Source organism: Strix aluco, chromosome 25, assembly GCF_031877795.1.
Source record: "Strix aluco isolate bStrAlu1 chromosome 25, bStrAlu1.hap1, whole genome shotgun sequence".
Classification (NCBI taxonomy): Eukaryota; Metazoa; Chordata; class Aves; order Strigiformes; family Strigidae; genus Strix; species Strix aluco.
In genome coordinates this window covers 5,668,710-5,687,878 of record NC_133955.1, presented here as the reverse complement: position 1 = coordinate 5,687,878, position 19,169 = coordinate 5,668,710, and the positions used below count along the sequence as shown (strand labels likewise).

At 58.8% G+C, this 19,169-nt stretch overlaps 1 protein-coding gene across 8 annotated transcripts in view; it reads right to left on the bottom strand.

Moving 5' to 3' along the window:
* The window catches only part of SOX13 (SRY-box transcription factor 13), a 42,311-nt gene that overhangs the window by 5,318 nt on the left and 17,824 nt on the right, over positions 1-19,169 (bottom strand). For 2 of the 8 annotated variants that reach the window (XM_074850225.1, XM_074850223.1), the window contains exons 2-9: positions 3,032-3,233; positions 2,314-2,419; positions 2,040-2,126; positions 1,504-1,676; positions 823-891; positions 548-662; positions 386-468; positions 145-304 (exon numbers count right to left, since the gene is read on the bottom strand). In XM_074850225.1, coding sequence (XP_074706326.1) covers positions 145-304; positions 386-468; positions 548-662; positions 823-891; positions 1,504-1,676; positions 2,040-2,126; positions 2,314-2,419; positions 3,032-3,232 — 994 coding nt within the window. In that variant the 5' untranslated portion in view covers position 3,233. Of the gene's footprint in view, positions 1-144; positions 305-385; positions 469-547; positions 663-822; positions 892-1,503; positions 1,677-2,039; positions 2,127-2,313; positions 2,420-3,031; positions 3,234-7,860; positions 7,939-11,090; positions 11,389-19,169 lie in introns of those variants that run through there. The other 6 variants (XM_074850222.1, XM_074850217.1, XM_074850221.1 and 3 more) reach the window with 6 other exon arrangements.

The window sequence follows — 19,169 nt, the reverse complement described above, 5'->3', positions numbered from 1 at the left end:
CACAACTGAGTGCCCCAAGGGGATGGCACAGAGCTGCAGGTGCCCACCCAGGCCACCCCAGGGATCAGAGATGTCCCCTGGCTCTGGGAGGTGGCCAGGGGAGGGCGTGGGGCCACCCCTCAGTGAAGGCACTTGGGAACCCACCCAGAGGCAGGTTGGACGGGCTGGTCTGCAGGTCCCTGGTGGCCCCGTGACTTGGCGTCAGGGACTGGCAGCTGCTCATCTTCAAACTGGGCGAGCTGGAGGCACTGGGGAGGTCAGAACCTTTGGGTTTGGCCGTCAGGTTCAGCGGCTGCGAGGTCTCCTGCGATGGAGGGGAGGCAGGGGTGAAGAGCAGCCCCCGCAGCACCCCAGCCCGGGGGATGGAGGTGCTTTGGGGCTGTACCTGCATCTGGAGGTGGCCCGAGCCGGCGGGTCTCTTCAGCGTGGGAGGAGGGGGGCTGTGCAGCAGCTGCACCGGGTATTCCACTGCGGGGAGCAGAGGGAGAGGGGTTGGGGGACAAGGCCACCCTGCAGGGCTTGGGGCAGTCCCGGGGACCCCGCTCACCTGGTTTGCAGGGGATGGGCTGGATGGGCAGCGCTAACTGGGAGTCAGGAGTGACGGGGAGAGGCTGGTGGCTGGGGGTGAAGGCGGGAATCATGACATAGGGCATGTTGACCTGCTGGAGGGAAGAGGGGGAGAGAAGCAGAGAGACCAGACAACCGCTGCGGGACACGGCAGGCAGGTGCCATCCCCTTGCCTGGCCCCGGGAGGGGCACACAAGGGGGCTGTAATCACCCAGCATGGAAAGGGGGACATGGGGAGGTGTCCCCTGCCTTTACCTGGATCTGTTGCTGCAGCAGGTTGATTTTGTGCTGCTGCTGGATGAGCTGCTGCTGCTGCTTGGCGATCTGGCAGAGAGGAGACAGCTGGGCTCAGTGGCATCCACGGCAGCACCAAGCTGGCCCCAGCGGGGCTACGGCCCGGCACGAGCTGCCCAACACCATCAAAATGGGGACAAGGGGTCTGCGGAGGGTCCTGAGGGCCGTGGGGAGGGCAGGCGGGGGGTGGCTGAGCTGCCCCTGAGCCACCTTGAAGGGCAGGGGGAGAGAAACAGGCTGGAGGGACAGTGTCACCCTCGCCCCAGGGTATGCCAGGGGTGTCACCCCTGCCCTTAGCACCGTATGGGCCACCAGAGAGGAAAAATAGGTGTTCAAAGAGAGCACAGTCAGGTTTAATTATTTTAAGGAGTGCAATTCTCATTTTCTTTGACCCCTGTCCTCCCAGCACCAGGGAGTGAGATGGGGAGTCTTTGAGGTGGGCACAGAAACCGGGAGGGTTTCTGGGCAGACAGAGAAGTCCCCCTGCCCCCGACGCCAAAGCCACCTCCCCACCGCTCCCAGGAGAACCCTGGCCTGATCCTGCACCCACAGCCAGCAGATCCCAAAGGGATCCCCAAAGGGCTGGATGGTCCCTGGCAAATGCTTGCCCTGAGCAAGCTGCCCACGGGGACCCAAGCCCACCTGCTCCTGCTGCTGCCGTGCCAGCTCCATCTGCTGCTGCTGCTTCTCGAAGAGCATCGCGGCCATGTTCTTCTGCTCCGAGTGGGCTGTCAGGAGCTGGTCCCGCAGCGTGGACAGCTGGTTGATCATGACAAGTAACTGGAGCTCCTTCTCTGCCAGGCTCTCCTGGGTTCCTGCAAGAAACCAAGTGGCTGCGGGTCAGAGGCTTGGGGAGGGTGAACAGCATCACCACCACCGGTGTGATGGCCAGGAAATGGCTCATGCGCAGGGGGCGTAAAGAGCCCCATGGGCTAAACCAGCCCCTTGGTGCAGAGGGCAAGCGTTCATCAGGGGTGCTCACCCCCCCAAAAATCAAATTAATGTTTTGGTTTAAAAAGAACAAACCCTTATTAAATTGTTAAAATATTAAATTATTAAATAAAAACACTTGCAGGCACATCTCCCCTCCAGTTAAGGTGGGAACTGCTGCGTTTCCAGCCCCGGCTGCCCGGGCATGAGGAGGACGGTGGAGGTGGGTGGCCAGGGCAAGACTTCACCTTTCACTTCCTTGGCCTCGGTGGTGTTTCGGCCCAGCAGCCGCTCCTTCCAGTCACTGGACAGCAACTTCTCGATGGTTGGCATCACTGTCCACGCCGGCAGGGACCGGGGTTGGCAGAGCAGGGAGAGGGAGAGGACAGCCAGGTGAGCACAGCCCGAGGCTCTGCACCATGGCATGGGGTGGCTCATCCCATCCCGCAGCTCTGGAAAATACCGAGAGGCCTGAAGGGAGTGGGGAGGGCTCCCAAGAGGCCACTCGGAAATATTTCTTACCCTCCTTCAAGTTCTTGTTGAAGTCCAGCTTCTCCTGGCCACTGACGGCCGGCTCGAAGGCAGAGCGCCTGGGCTCCAGCGCATCGCCGGCGGGCGAGCGGGACTCCTGCGACACACACAGTGTTACTCAGCACCCGCTCCCACGGACGGGGACATCCCCAGGTCTCTGGGCAGGAGGTGCTGGGCTGGTGGGATCCTTGGAGCCAGTCCAGCCCAGCCCAGCTGGCTGCTGGACCACACTCTGCCAGGCACATTCCCCCAGCCCGGCTTGAGAGCATCTCTGCTCTTCATGCTGCAAAGATGTGTTTGCTGGAGATTTCTACTATTTATTTAGACTGCCTGGCTCCTCTGAGACCCATCCCCTCCCCGGGAGGCAGCACAGGGAGTGGGAGGGCTGAGGCTGCTGGTCGTGGGAAGAGAAACCCAAGAGCAATTAAAAAGGGAGGCTGGAGGGACGGAGCATGGCTGGAGCAGGGGGCTCCATGCCAAAGGCAAAGCACTCAAATCCCCGAGAGCATCAACAACAGCCAGAAAACCTTGGGGGAGCCTCAGGTTTCAGCTTCGTTTCCTCAGGATGAGGAATAACCACCCAGGGAAACCAACCCCCCCACTATGCCAGGGGATAGAGCCCAGGTCCAGAGCCGAGATGGCCGCAATGCTCTGCCAGCCCGGCGGGACCCCAGCCAGGAGCAGGGTTTGTCACAGCCGTGGGACCCACCTGCGGCAGGGCCTGGGGGTCGGTGCCCTCCTTTGGCGGTGGCCCTGGCGGGTCGTTGGGACGGGGCTCGGTGCTGGGGGCAGCCCCCGGCGGGGACTCGTAGCCACCCTCCTTCTTCTCCTCCGTCTTGATAGTGCAGTTCACCATGCTGCCCGCTCCATCGAGCTCCAGGTGGGGAGAAACGGGGCTCCTCATGGACATCCTATGGGGCAGCAGGGCCATCAGCAGAGCCATGGGCACCCCCTGGCCATGGACACCCCTTTTCCCAGCCTGGCCCCATCCTGCTGTTTTTACAGGGGCAATGGTCTCACTTTTTGCCATGGCTTGGCGAAGCTGCGCTCTCCTGGCTTCCCAAGCTCAGGTTTTTTGCAGATTTGGGGCTCAATGGCCAGAACCCCCCAGGGAAACAAACCCTTCACACTTTGAGCTGTGGAGTGAATGGAGAAACAAAGCAAAGCCCTAAAAAAAGCGACCCTCTAGATGGGATTTAGGGCCAATATGAGCACGTGCCTTCGCGTTTCATCCAACAGGCTGGCAGAGAGCAGCCCAAGGCTCACCGCGGCAGAGACCCGTGCCAGACCCGAGCCAGCACCCCAGGGGTTCTCGGCTCACGAGCCGCCCCCCCCCGCACCGCCCCAGCAGCCGTGCCTAGAAAGCCGGCCGGGCAGCAGGCAGCTTTCCTGCTCCGACGGGAAATGGAAATCCTGGCCCCACCGAACAATGGCTGGGACGGCCACCAGAATCGCTCCTCTGGGAGTCCCCAGCACAGCACGGAGCTGGGACCAGCCGAGCCACAGCCAGGGCAAGGGGCTGACCCCAGGGAACGGCTCTCCCTGATTTCACCAGCATGGCTGTGGCTGCTGGTCCAACCCCCGGTGCTGCCGGCCGCTCGGCCGGGCACCGCAGAAGTGACTCGAGCTGGGCTGTGTCCCTCTGCCACCTCATCTCCGCTGCCGTGCTCGCAGGGATTTGCCTTCTCAGGGCCACCAACCCTCACGCTGCGCAGCAAGAACGGGAACAAATATTACCTTCCCGACACCTTTCAGGGAGGAATAATGGGAAAAGGAGGCTGTTAAGGACGGGAAATTCCCCGGCCGCTGCCAGGAGCCAGGATCCGGGTTGCAGGACCACAGGGGCTGCTGAGGTGCGAAGGTGCCGTGGTGGGATGGGGAGAGCATCCTGCACCCCACACCAGGACCTCCCTGCTCTGCTCCCTCTCACCTCCCCACATCCCAGTGGCTCATCAAGCCCCCCCTAAACCAGGACTGGGGGTGTGAGCTGGGATGGGGGGGCGGGCTGAGCCGGGCTGCCCCACTCAGGGCAGCAATTACATAACAAACAAAGCCCAGCTCAAGCTGCGAATTAATCAAACCGCTGAAAATAAAACCTTCCTCTCAGGAACTTCAAACAAAAGAAACGAAAACAACAAGGCCGGCTGGGTAATGAAAAGCCAGGGCTGTGAATAGGGGACAAAAGGAAGTGGAACAATAGGGTGTTGGACAAAAGCAATAAAGTAAAGGGAAGTGTGACAGCTCCACAATAGGGCACTGTGCGCGCCAGCCTTTCTGATCTTAGCGGGGCTTTTTTTAATCTCAGTTCCCTTGCCCTCCGCTGAACAAACCACCGCACTCGCCAGGCCGGCGGGCTTCCTCCCGACGTCGGCATCGCCGGGATCTGCCGCATCCTGCGGCACCGCCCGCGTCGCCCCTTCCTGCCCCCGGCTCACCTTGGCCAGCCCGACGGCAGGGAGGGCGACCCGGGCACGGCCAGCGCCCACCCAAAAACCCATCGCCTGCCTTGGGCACGCCTCGGCCGGGGAGGAGCCGGACACGCTTGGCAGTGGCGTGGCGGTGGCGGGCAGCCAGCGGGAAGCCGTGCCCATGGCTCTGCCAGCTCCAACGACCCGCGGAGGTAGGATTTACCCCGCGAGGCTGCCCCGGAGCCTGTGCTCTCGCTGTGCTACAGGTGGGGAAACTGAGGCACGAATGCACGGCGGCTGCAGCGCCTTGCTCTGGGCGCTTTCCTAACACCCCACACCTGCGGGTGTGGGTGCACAGCTGCTCCCAACTTCCAGCCTTTTTTGGGTTTTTAAAGCAAAATAACCCCTGCCCTCCCTACCTGCGGCCGGGGTGCTGCCCAGGCAATGGGGCGGCAGCAGCAGCGCTGCAGCACAGAGCGATGCCGTCGGTTTGAGACACACACAAAAGCGACGTCCCACTCCTCCGGCAGGTCACATTCCTATTGTACTTAACCTCCCGGTGCCACTGGAAGTTTACTCTTAAAACGGGGCCGATACTTTAATAGGGGTCTGTTTGAAAGGGGCCTCATTGTGGATTTATTATACGGTTTGCCGAACAAAAAAAAAAAAAAAAAAAAGAGAAGAAAAAGGAGAGAACGGTGCCGTTATCTTGTTACAGGGCTGGTTCCCGCCGCAGCCCTGCGCTGTGGGCTCAGGTGCTGGGCTCTGGGGCTGCCTGTGGCAGACAATAGGGATAGGAACAATTGCCTTGGCACCAGGAGTGTAACAGATCTTTGCCTTTAATGTTTCCCATTTAATGCAGGGCTGGAGGGGAAGGGAGGGAATAGCACTGGGATGCGAAGTGCCAGCCTGGAGGACCAAAACGGACCCGCCGTGGAGCCACGAGCCCTCGGTGAGGGTCCAGGGATCCATGGGGCTGCTTCCTCCTGGCACAGCATTTTGGGGAGCACAAGGGGGGCTCATCTCACAGGCACTGAAGCCCTAAAATGTACCGTGCAGGCATCATTGTGCTCACCTCGCCTCCAAACTTCAGCCTGGCAAGTCCAAGGGCTGAGCTTTCTGGGATGGCGACAGCTTTTCTTTCGCTTGTCGTACCCCGAACAGCACGTCCTGCAATTCTCCCTGTGGCCGTGCCACCCTTCCTGCCTGCCAGCCGATCCTATCTGCCCCGTTTGTGTTGCAGCAGAACAGCTCGAAAGGCCAGGGGGGGCCACCGAGGCGCCAGCAAGCCCCCACCCTGCCCGGCACCGTAGCAGCTTGGGGAGCACCGGTGAGATGCCAAAACCCCCCGTGACACTCAGAGCATCTTCACGGTAGCTTGTGCAGGCTCTGGCTTTGCAGAGAAGGGGGTGGCCAGCATCACCCCACCTCCACAAAGCAGCAAGAGGAAGAAAAACCAAAAAGCTGCCTTTTTGTGTGGTGTGGTGCCGGCTGGACCAGGCTTTCTCCCCGCAGCAGATCCTGCCTGCAGTCGTAAGAAAAGGTTTTCTGCTCACAGGGCAGCTCAGGGGGGAGGCTGGCAGGTGAGACTGCCTGAAGGGAGGGGGATGTCTGCCTGCGGCTGGGGCAGGGACCAAGCAGGCGCTGAGATTACATGAAATCCAAGCACTCTGCAAAAATATCAACGAGTGCAGGAGGCCAGAAAGCCACAAACGCACAAAATTTCCCGCGCTGCCGGGGTGTGAGGAATTGTGGACGCGCTGCTCGGCTCGGGGCAGCGGCACCACCACCTTCACCGGTCCCAGGAGAGGATGCGAGCGCAGGAATGGTCCCGTACCCCCGTTCTGTGCCACAGCACCCCTGCCACAGCACCCACTGCCTGTCTCAGGGCTAATCCTGCCTCTCAACTCAGGGTTGATCCAACCCCCAAAGGGCTCCCGCAGAAGGGGGGCTTGGGGAGAGCAGCCAGCGGTTGGCTGGGGGAGCTGGGCTGCCCACATTCTCAGGCTGACCTTGCCCTCACCTGCCCCTCAGGTTGACCAAGGCAGCAGGGGAGGCTCTTGGAGGTTTTGTTTTCCTCTCTCTCCCCAATTACAGCAGAAAGCTGTCAGTTCACAGGTTACAGCAGACTTTTCCCTTCAGGAGCCCAGCGTGGTACCCAGTCATCCCAAACCAAATCCTCCCATCCCAGCAGCACGCAGCCACTCGCCCCACGGCCACATCCTGCCCCCAGGGCTCAGGTAACCAACCCAGCCAGGGGAAAAACACCCATGGCAAAAACCCGAGGGGGAAACACCATACGGGCAAACACAGCAATGCTGAGGAGAGCTGGGGTGGCGCAACACCACCGCTGTGCACGCACCAGCCACGTGCAGCACTCGCAGCCCCCAGCACCCCCTCCGGAGAGAGGGTAGAGGAAAAAATAAGACACACACGGACGTTTTCTTCTTCCAGGCAGGACCCGAGGAATCCCGGCCGGCCACCAGGACAGACAATAGCCCATCTCCTGCCAGACAAGCGGGCTGCTTTCCTGCCAGACTTGGAATGTCCTTTCGGGGCTGTTTCCAACTGTTTCCGCCCGGCGTGCCTTCGCACATAAAAGAATGGATGGCTTCCTCCACCGTGCCCGGGCAGGGATGGCCAGGGACAGCCGAGGAGAATGGCCCCGGCTGGGGGAAGTTCACGGAGCTGCCATCCCTCCCCGGGGATGCAGAGCATCCCGTGATGGTGGGTTATTCCCTGGGAAGGTGAAAGCAGGCGGCTGCGGGGGATGCGAGCTCTGCTGCCCCCAGCCGTGGACGGATGGGGACCACCAGCACATTGGCTACACGCTGAGGGGCAGAAAGTGGAAGACCCCGGGGCTTACTGCTTCTGAAAAAGCAGGTTTTAAACCCAGAAGGCCCAGAAATGCTGTCACCACGTGAGAGCCATGGCTCCACGTGTCCCCAGTGGACGGCAGCCGCTCAGAGCCGCGGGCCACGTGTTCCCCCGCGGGGCTGCGTCACAGGCGCGCACCCACCCGTGCTGCCCCACAAACCAGGGTGCAGCAGCAACGGAAACGCTCTGCGCTGGGGGGGAGCACGAGGCAACGCTTTACGTATCCTCTAATGCCACATTTTCAACATCTTACCTGTCAGCGGCGCTCCCACGGAAAGCCACAACCTCCATCTGCCCAGAAGGCTGCCGAGAACTCAGGTTGCCGGAAAAGCTGCAAAATCAACGCCGAGAAGGGAGATCTTTGGCAGGCGGAGGGGGATTTCGGGAGGGTAATGCCCCAGGGGGCAGAGGGGCAGCAACAAGTGCCCAGCAAGCGCAGAACTGGGCACCAGGCTGGCACCCGCGTGCCAAGAGTTGCCCTGGGCAGGATGATGCCCACATGAGCTGTCAGGCACGTCCTGCCCAGCAGCAGCCTATGGCTGCTTCACCATCCCAGAAAGACCCCCAGACCCCAGCTGCTCCTCTCCATCCTGGCAAGACTTGGGATTCCATGGGAAAAGCTCTGGCGTCAGCAGGAACTGGGATTTCCCACTGCCCACGCAAAACAGACCCGTCTTTGTCCAACCTCCATCCACCATCAGTTCCCTGAAGGCAATTTCTCTCCCTCCGAAGGACAACGGCCTCTAGAAACATCTCTACAGGGCCAGAGCAAAGCGGTGACGCTACGGTGAGAGCATCAGCATCACGGAAACTCCAGGGAACAGCCGGCGCAGGAAAGAGCAGAAGGTCACCCCTCTGCATGTGCCACCCCGAGCACCCCACCTTCCACGCAGGTCCCCTCTGTCCCTTCTCCAACCAGGCATGGGACCCCTGTCCTGGTGACCCCCATGTGGGGATAGCTCCCCCTTCACCCCATTCCTATTGCTGCAGCCTCAGCGCTGCCACATTACGGCTCTTTTTTTTGGGGGGGGGGCGGGGAGCATCAATTCTCCATCTACTAAGATGAAAAGCAGCAACGCGGGTCTCCTGTTACCGCACAGCACTTGGAAGATTTAACCCTAACGCAATTACAACCAGCTAGCATAGCATTTACTAATTCTATCCCCAAAAAAACCCAACCTGCCTTCTTCAAAGGCCTCCAGGCCATATCCAGGACTGCTAATGAAATGCATATCTCTCTGATTCATGCCAGCAGAGAAGCCCTTCAGAGGTTCAGGGGGAAATCAAATCAATCCTGCTATTCAAAACTTGAGAAGAGAGAGAAAATAACCCGTATTAATGGCTAAATTCACTTAAGTGAACGCTTGCAAGACAGGGAAAAAGAGATGAATTCTCAGGCTGTGGCAGGGGTAAGAGGATCTGGGTCGCTTAACGGGGTGGCTCTATGTCCTCCACGTACACCAGGAGATCCCAGCTCTGTGTAGGTTGTCTCAGGGCACCGGCCGGTGGCTCGTGCGAGCACTAAGCTACAGCAGATTGAGTCCTTAGAGGGCAGGTCTGTCCCCAGGGACCCAGGTCCTGCTTTTCTAAGTCTTACGGGTTAATCCTACTTGCCAAATCCAACTCACCCCCTCGGAGATTGTGCCCTGGCCCTGCCACCTCCCTGCAGCGTCGGGTCGGAGGGACCGGCTGGACCCGAGGGGGTGGTGATGGAGCCTGGCCACGCAGGATGCTCCGGGTGGGAATGGGAAAACGGAGCCTCCCGTGATAACGAGACGAGCACAACATACTCCCTGTGGGTACGTGGGGCCATTTCATCCATCCCAGCACACATTTGAACGCGGCCACGTCCCAGCCTCCTAACGCCCCCTCTTACTAACAATTTCCAGCTCGCTGCTAACTGGTTTCGCAGTGCTTCTGAGGGGGTTTTGTCACCTTTCTCTGGTTCCTTATGAGATGGCAGAGGGACGCATCACTGCAAAATGCTGTCCTGTCTTGGCGTAAAGGATTACTCAGGTGTTCCCTGCCTGCGCTGCCCCAAAGCACAGGGGCTTTGCTGGGACCCCCCCCTCCACCACCCAGTGGTGCCTCTGCAACCCAAAATCCAGGAATGCCGCCTCCCGTGAGCCTGGCTGTGTCAGGATGCAGACAAAAACCAGCCAGTAGTTTTATAACTATCCAAATAAAAAAATGAAATACAAAGAGGTGGCCGGATCCTTCCCTGGGTGTAAACTGGCACAGGTCCACCACCTTCACAACCACGACCCAAACACATTTTTCCTTTACCGGGACAAGCCATAGGATGGTTTTAAGTAGGGGAAAAATTAAACTGAACCTCAGGTGGAACTTCCTGGCCGCGAGATTTATTAGACAGGGAATGATCTCATCAGGGAAGTGGAGGAAACTCCGTCGCGCTGGAATTATCTAAAACCGTGCAAAGCCTGGAGGAAGAAGGCACGGGAACAATCCCAGCGACGGCCCACGTGATGGCCGGGGACTGCGCTGGTCATTCCCATTTCCTGGCCTCAAGACTAGACAGTCTGCAGGATGGTTTGGGTTTTTTCTTCCACTCAATAAGACATATCAAGGAGGGAAAAACTCTTTGCGCTGTCTCCGGCTTTGCAGGCAGATGGGTTTCTTGTCCAGGGAAGGTTACGCAGTTGAAAACATCTTTAAAAAAAGGCCTGGCAGCCACGGGGGTGCAGGCGTGAGGAGAGGGGGGAAGGGGGTGCTCAGCACAGGCGAGGGCTTTGCTCGGGTCCGAGCGACGGCACTGGAAGGGGTGGCCCAGGAACAAGTGTTGAAAGAAGAAATTCCCCTTCCCCGCAGGTCTAAACGCTCCAGGGAAAAGTGCAAACCCCACAATTTTAGTATTTTTAGAGACCCCTTTCTTATTGCGTCCCTCTCCTCTGCCCTCCTTATCTTCCCGGGCATTACAAGCCGATGAAACATAGAAATACCAACAGCGTGTTAACAAGGGAAGCTGCAGGGGAAACACGAGGAGGGAAGAACTCTGAAGCACAGGTATTGACCCTTTCTTTCCTTTTTTCTGCATCAGAAACAATTTTCAAAATAAGTTTCCTCCTTTGCACAAGGCTTTGCCTGGATGCCAGAAAAAACCAGCCTGGCTCGCGGGTGCTGAGCCTTCACACCCAGCACCTGGGGTGGCTGGATCAGGCCCATGGTCCCACTGATGCCAGCAGCAGCCGACAGTCCCCGGGGTGGTGGGTGCTCGGGGGAGCTGCCAGGTCTCCAGGACCCAGTGAAGGTCCTTGGGGCTGCTCCCAAACCCCCTCCCACCACCCCAGCACAGGCATCGCCCCATTCCATCTCCCCACTCCCCAGTTTAACCGATTTGCATCAAACAATCAATTATGGGAAAGAAAATTTAAAAAATCAGCAAACCCTGAGCAAACAGAGAAAGATCTAGCCCTATAGCAGGAGGCCAGCAGATCCCAGAGGTGAAGGACGGGGACAACTCACCCAGCCCCGGCGGGACAGCGCGGCAATGCCAGCACGGCGCGGCGAGGGAGCGCGGTTAGCACATCTCCCTCCTTTTCTTCGCAGTTTCTGTCCTCCCCTCACCCAAAAGCGGCCCTCGGCCTTATCGGGGAGGCCAATCTCAGTGTCGTTTTTGTGTAATTTCACTCACTCAGCGTTTCCAGGCAGAGCGGAGGGCACGTTTGACTCGGCTGCTTCGTAAACAATACTTTCCTATCGCATGACGGAGGGGCGAAGACATCTGACCCTTTTCCTCTCCTGCTTAGAAGAAGAAAAAAAAAAGACACGGGGCTCACCCGCCTCGACAGCGATCTGCCCTGCACCTCCCAGGCTGGGGCTGCACTTTCCCAACCCTTTTTCCACGCACCGTGCCACGGGGCACCCATGGGTGAGCCTTGCGGCACGCGGGACCTGATGGAATTTTGGCACATCCATCCCATGGCATCAGCCCACGTCCACCACCCCCTACTTTTGTTGAGTTTCTCGTGGCATTTTACACCTTCCACTATGTCATTATTTTTCCAGCCACCACCAGGCTTTGGGGGGGGCATCTCATTTGCGGGGGGGGTCAATCTCATCTTGTTTGCACTCCTGTTTCCCTGGGTGAGCCGGGCACATTATGCGAGCACCGGAAGGATGCTGGGCGCCAGCCCCGGTGCCCACATGGCACCCAAGCCCATGGTGGCAGTTGAAAATCATGGGGCCGCACTTCCCCCCCACCCTGCAGCCAGCAGCACCCTGGAAAACTTTGGGGTCCCTTTGCACAGGATCCTGAGCTGCAACAAGCAGGTCCTTACGTCTGAGCCGTTGCATGCTTGGACACGGAGGGACAAAGGCTCCGTGGAGCCACTTTGCCCTCTCCAGCTGCTGCCCAAATTCGGGGCAGGGGGGAGCTCCAGCTGCTGGGGCCGCTTGACATTTCAGCAACAGATTTTATTTTTTGCTGGCGTGACGGGAGCTGCCCTGCAAGCCATCAGGGCCATCGTCAACCTCCCTCTGAAAGAAAAGGCAGCCTGAAGGACGGGTGCTTGGTGCCAGTAGCCGTCCATCATCTGCCCCAAATCATCACACCCTTACTAACGGCAACCCTGACTGCTCCTGCTGTGCTTCAGCTCGGAAGAGTCGTGGCTGGCTTAGTCTGGATGAAGACCCCCAAGGAAAACGTCTTCTCCTGACTTCTCCCCCTTATTAGTGTAAGCCACGGTCATTTTCATGGTGTTACCCCTGATTTAGGGTGCGGATTCAGGCACTGAAGTTCAGGGCTCTGTGCCCCGGGGGTGAACCAGAGCATCCTGCAGCAGCAGCAACAGGGCTCGCGACCGGCATCACCTCCCGGGGCCGGTGGTCACGTTAACTGTGCAAGTGTCACGTTTGCAGGAGGAAGGAGCAGGGGTCTAGTTCATGCCATTTTTATCGCTACCATTATTTCATCTCAGGGGGAGATGCTGGGATCTGAGAGGTGGGGGACCCACCACCACCCTGTCCCACTGCAGGACCTGAGGGATCCAACAGCAGCGACCCTCCGAACCCCGACCATCCCCCAAGGCTGGGTTCCTACCTCACCCCTCCTCTTCTCCCTCACTTCAGAGGAACTAAAGCCATGAAATCCTGGTTGTGCAGTGGCTCCCGGCCAGGCTCCTCTCCTCCCAGGGGAACAGAAAAATTTGGGAACAAGCATTTACTGGCCCACTGGGATAGTTTTCATTGCACAACAAAAACACAGCACAGACGAGGGCCGAGGCACTCCAGCAAGAAACCAACAGCCCTCCCCGTTTGCAAGGGGGTATCCAACTGCCCCCCGCCAGCCCGGGGCTCCCTGCATCTCGCAGCAGACAAGGGGCTCTTTGTGCCTGGTGGCACCTGTCCCCCCACCCCCCCGCTGTATCCCAGTTTCCCCTGGGATCCCCAAGCCTGCTCCCTCCAGCGAGGGGCTTTGGCAGCTCCTGCCTCCACGTGCCACGTCCCGGCCACGCTCCCCTGCACGGCCAAGCCGAGCTGTGGGCAGGCACAGTTGCTCTGCCTGCACAGGCGCGCAGGCAGGGACATGCAGGCAGGGACATGCAGGCAGGGACATGCAGGCAGGCACACCCCGCTGTGCTGATGGTGCTGGGAGCCCTGTAGGGATGGGCACGCCTCGCTTTGCCCCCCTAAATGAAGGATGGAAGGATGTAAGAGACCGTGGGGCTTCCAGCTCCTGCTGCTGGGCCACTTCCACCAAGAGCCACGGCCAGTACTCAGCCCCCAGTCCCAGCTTTACTTAAAAACACACACACACGCACACGCACAACCCCCTCCCTGCAAAAATGTGTTCCCCAACCCAGTTCCCAGGATGGCGCCACAGCCCCGAGGCAACGCCGCAGGAAGGACCGGGTGCAGGAAGCCCAAAGGCCAGTGTTGCACCTGAGGACATAAATCACAGCCCGAGAGCCACCAAAGAGGCAAATACTGCGCTGCCTCTGCCCGTGCTGCTGCCCACGCGGGTAGGGATGGGTCCTCCAGCCTGCCCAGGCCTAGCTGCCCTGGGGATCGCGTCCACATTACCCCTCCAGCTCCTGAAATCCCTGTGTCATGGCAAGAAAAATGAGTAGGAAAGGTCCTGAGCCTCTTCCCACTCAGGAATTCACCTGCAGAGCTGCCCACGGGTGGCAGTGCCTGCGTGGGGGCCACGCAGCACAGACTGGGGAGGATGGCCCTGCCAGCCCTGCCTGTCCCTGCCCATAAATCCCCTCCTGCAGGCAGGCACACTCGTGTGCAAGCCTCTGCCCCAGGGGACTCGCTTTCCGCTGGGCGTGCAAGGTAGAACAATAGGGCCAAGCCCTCTATTGTTCCAGACAAAAGATAAGCCGGGCTCTGGCATTCCCCTACGCCCTCGTGGGCAGGCAGGCAGGCAGCAGGCAGGCAGGGCTGCCACCCTGGGCCAGGGCAGAGGGTTTTCTAAACCCGTCCCACGTCACCTCACTTTGAGGAGGTGAACCAGAGGGGCTGCTGGAGGGGGGGGTGACCCCCCTGCCCAGCTCGGAGCTTGCACACCCTCCTCATCCCGGCTTGCCCTGCCCTGCAGGCTTTGTCCCAGCTCTGGTGGTCCCCAGTTTCTGCCACAGCAGCCTCAGGCACCCACGTGTCCCCAGTGCCAGGACACCCAGGATGATGCCCAGCCTCTTGACAGACCTCAGTCCCGTCCTCTCCCCACCCCGAGCTGCTTCTCCTCTCTGCACCCCGCAGGGACACGCTGGGGACAAAGCACCCTGCCAGCCACAGGGGTGGTGGCAGGAGGGATGTGGGTTGCCCAGCACTAGGGACTGGCTCCCAGTGGCCTCTCCAGCGGGCGTGGGGCACAGAGCAGACGGGCAAGCCCGTGGCTGCCAGCTCTGCACACCCTGCACAGCCTCTGCAAACCAACCCAGCACCATCACCTAGCTCAGCTTTTTTAAACAAGTGGTTTTCCAGGCTCTGAACGAGGCTGCAAACCGGAGCCGCACTGTGCTACCGACACTCAGATGGGACAAGGGAGGAAGACTACGGGGGATGAGGGCTGCTCGCTGCACACCCGCACCCATCCGGGCACCCAGGCAAGAACCGGAGGTGACGGCGCTGCGGTGGGTGCTGAGTACAGCAGCATGAAAAGCCTCGTCTCTGCTGGGAAATGGCCCCGCTCCCTCCCTGCAGCGCTGCCGGACCGGGTCTGCCTGACCCTGGTGTCCCACCACCACGTTGCCTGGTCACACTCGGCCCTGCCAGCCCAGCTGAATCAGACACTTTGACTTTTATGGCCAAAGAGTTTCGATTTCTGGCTCTCGCTGGTAGCACCGTGGGCCCTGGCAGCAGGGGAAGGCGGCAGCGGCGGAAGATGCTGCGTGGTGCTGGCAATGCCATCGGGTATTTCTATTTACCTGCTTCTACAGCTTCTTTTCCTTCTCCTGTTAGACTCTGCCTCAGCCCAGCTCGTGACAGCCCCATTTTGCACGGCCAGAGAGGATCAAATACCCCTACTGGGCTCGCTGCTGCCCCACGCTCTTTTACTTCTCTTTGCTATATTTATTTTATAATCTTATCCTCTTTCCCCCCAACAATGAACTGCCACGAGCTGCCTTCACCGAGCAGAATTAAGAAATAATAACTTGGGCCAGGAGATTTTGGTCTGGGGTAGTGGGTGCTCACAGGGCTCTTCCAGGCAGCTTTAATGATGAGCCATATTATCTTGTTCTTCTCTGATAAGACACCCGGGGGTACGTGGGGGGAGGCTGCCCGGCCTCTGCAGCCACCAGACTGCATCTTTTGTAACAGTCACATGCCTCGAGCAGGCCTGGGTGGTAATGGAGCATTAAATTATTGAGAGGCAGAATTTCAAATATTTCAGATCCATCTCCCAATTTGCATTCTTCAGCTGAAGGGCTGCAAGCAGGCGCGGGACAAGAAGGCAGGGAAAGCAGCTTCCCTCCAGTACAATGTTCGCAGAAGTAGCTTTCCCCATGAAAAACGAGACATTTGAGCTAAAAGCAGCTGCAGAGCCATCCGGGGTCCGAGGGGCTGGCAGGGTGCTCGGAGGCAAAGGGGACGGGGCTGTTTCAGCGGTGTCCCTATTGCTATCCTCCACTTCACCATGTGCTCCAGCGCACTTGGATAAACGCTTTGTTGAGGCAGATTCAGCCACTGCATCCCCTATTTATAATTTTTTACTGACCCATCCAAGCGGCTGGGGCATTTCTGATGTGAGACAGGGCCCCACACGGCCAGTTGTGCCCCCTGCACCTCCCCAGCCTCTCTCCCTGCCAGTGCCGAGCTGGGGGGACTGGGCAGACCAAGGGCCCTTGTTTGGGGCTGGAGCGGTTCCAGCTTGGGACATGTGGTCCTGGAGCAGGTGGACATGGAGTGGGAGGGAGGGAGGGAGGGAGGACGTCCAAGCAGCAGAAAATTTTCCAAAAGTTGATGCCTCGGACCCTGCCAACTTTCCTCGTGCTGGAGGAGCCCACGCACTTCTAAGCCGTGCACAAGCAGCACCCAGCCATGAGGAGCTCCCAGGCCAGCGGCAGCTCTACCCAAGGGAGCAGATTTCACTCCTGAAGTTACTCCCCAAAAGGCACAGGATGGGGTAAAAGCACTGAGATATTTTCCAGCAGAACTGTCATAAGCTGCACTAATTTATTTCCCTTTTGCATGTTCTTTGCTGGGTTAAAATGGGGTGGAAAACAGTGATGCATCATGCAAAACTTTTGAGTGGCCCAAATCTTCCTCCCTGCAGTGCAATGAAACCAAAACCTCCACCAAACTGTGAAAAATAAAGCAACAGAGCCTAAGATAGCCCAGCCCGGGCTGGTCAGGGGTGGCCCCGATGCTGCAAGGGACCCCCAGCCGGGGAACGCCTGACCCCGGGGCTGCCCGTCTTTCTGGGCTCTCCCTCCTGCCGAGCACAACTCCTCCACCAGCCCTGCTGCCAGACCAGGCTGCTGTCAGACGCACAAAAAGAGGCAGCTTTGACCCGTCAGTATTTTCTAGCCGAGGGAAAACGCAATGAAAATATTTCATCACTAGTCCCCAGTTCGTAGCGATGCTACGTGCAGCAGCACGGCCGCAGGAGAGAACAAAAGAGGCCAGCCGGCTTTCTCCACGGCATCGCAGGCTGTAGGTAGCAACTGCCCTGCCTGTAAGTGGATTTTTTTTTTTCCCAATAAATGTATTTCTTTAGGAAAATAAGCAGTACGCATTTTGTTGGCACGGCTGGGAACTTCCAGGGTGTAAAAGCAGAGCAGAGCTGTACTGACAGCGCGTCCCTACAATCGGCCGCGGCCGTCTGTTAAAGGTTGTCGCTTCGGTAATAAAAGCTTTTCTGATTTCTGCAATTACACGTGCACGCACAAAGCCAGCCCGACACAAAACTGCGCTAAGTGTTTACAATGGGATAAAGCTGGAGCAAGCAGGAACGCGGCTTCGCGGCGGGCAGACAAAGCGGGGCTCACCGCGCTCCACACCGGCTCGTGCGGGACGGCTAGCAGCCACAGGCCGTGGGCTAACAGGCTGTCTCACTGCTCTGCCGGCCCTGAGGGCCCCCGACACCTTGTCGATCTGTTGGGTCTGCAGTGAGGGACCCCCAAAAGCAGAGCCAGCAGCGACGCCAGCCCGCCAGCACCACACCAAAATCCTTCAAAGTTTGTTTGGTTTTGTCGTACGCCGGAGAGCGGCCACGGCTGCGCCGAGCACACGGGCGGGCTGGGGACAGCGGAGGTGACCCGGTTTCCCCGGCAGCGAGCCGAGCATCCCACGTTGCACAGCCCCCCGTACCCCACAGGGATTCACCGCACCGCCCCAGCCGCTCGCCAGCAAACCCCCAAACACCTGCAGCACCGGCCCCCGCCGCCCCGAGGATGCTCCGTCCACAGGACGCAGCTCGGACGTGGCACACTGCAACCCCGGGAGCGTGCAGCCCCCCGCCATCTCCCCAAAACCAGCCCTAAACACTCACCTGGGGAGCACAAAGCTCGCCGCTGCCGGGGCCCAGAGCCACCCTTCGCCCCCGTCCCCTGCCCTGCTCGTGGGGTGTGTAACGGTGGTTCGGCCCCGGCCGGTCTCGGTCCCTGGAAGGCGACGGGCAGCGAGAGCAGCAGGCTCCGGCCAGCGCCCCGGGGAGCCCACCAGCAAGTAACGAATGTAAAAATAAAGACTAGATTTACTGTGCTTCCGTGCTCCCTGCACGGAGGGAAAAACCCTTCCTCTGCATCCCAGGAACGAAATTAAAACCCCTCCAGCACATAACAAGTTTATGATCTGCTCCATCTCCCCTGCGTCCCAGCGTGCCAGGGCACAGCTCCCCCGGCACCCCCCCCGGAAAATGGACATTTCGGCAGGGAGACAAAAAGTCCAGCTATTCCCCCCGGGACATCTTGCACCCTGACTGGAACAAACTTTGCTCATCAGGACTTTCCAGGGGGAGACGGATGGTTTGGGTGCTCCGATATGGCAGGGGTACAAAAAGCAAAGCAGGCACGCCGGAGGAGGTGAGCAGCTGCCCGACGGCACGAAGAGCTTCCCAGAGGAAAATGGATTTTTAAAAATTTGGGATCTCTGCTCCTACCTATTACTCTGCTCCAAAGGGATTTCGCCTCCTGCGTGAGATGCCAGATCAGATACCAAGGGCGAGCCCCCAGCCCCACGGGAGGGCAGCCCCGGCAGCAGCAGCTCTGCCAGTCACAAGTGAAACAAATAAACAGCACGAAGGGAGATGCTGGTAAAAATGTGTCACTCGCAAATGATTTAGAAAACTGTCTTTAGCCTGCCCACGTTTGTCAAAGGACAGCAGCTATTTTTAACACAAAGCCTCTGAAATCGCAGGCTTTCAAAAAAATAAAAAAAAAGTACTGTATCAGTGTCAACAGAATGGATTCTGTACAAAATTAAATTGAACTAAAAGGAAATTGCATGAATTACAAACACGAGTTATTGGCTCAATAGGAGAGAGTAACTGAGTGATATTATCTGGTCTGTGCTATGGAGAAAATCACATTAGCTGAGCTAATGGTCCTTTTTCACTCCTAAAATCTATTACTCCAGATTTGCTTTGGAAGTCAAGTGTTTTCCATGCTGAAGGTACTTCACAAGATGTAACTGAGACTTGAACAATATGCGGCCACGGTCTGTAATTTTTCCTGGGCAGCATCCCTCACTGGCACCAAAACCCCTGCATAAGACACTGGAAATCATTAGGCGGAGGTGGAAAGAAGCAAAGCTTTGTATTTATTTGCGCATTTCACACGAAACCCTCTCCTTTACGGCTCCCTGGGCGACTCATCTCTCCAGTTTTTTTTCTCTTCCGCCACTAACTTTGTCGGTATTTCACTGCGGGGGTCTCGGGGGGCGAGCGCCCCGCTCCGCGCAGGGGCTGCGCTCCATCACCCGCCTCGCTGCTCCCTGAGCTGAGGGTGTACCAGCACCCAGGGGTGGGGGTGAAATCCCCCCCCCTCCAAATCCCCTCACGGCTGCACCCACAGCCCTGCCAGTCGCCCCGGCAGCGTGGGGCTGCCAGAAAGGGTCGTGGGACCCCACGGCATGAACCCCGCTGTCGGGAGGGCT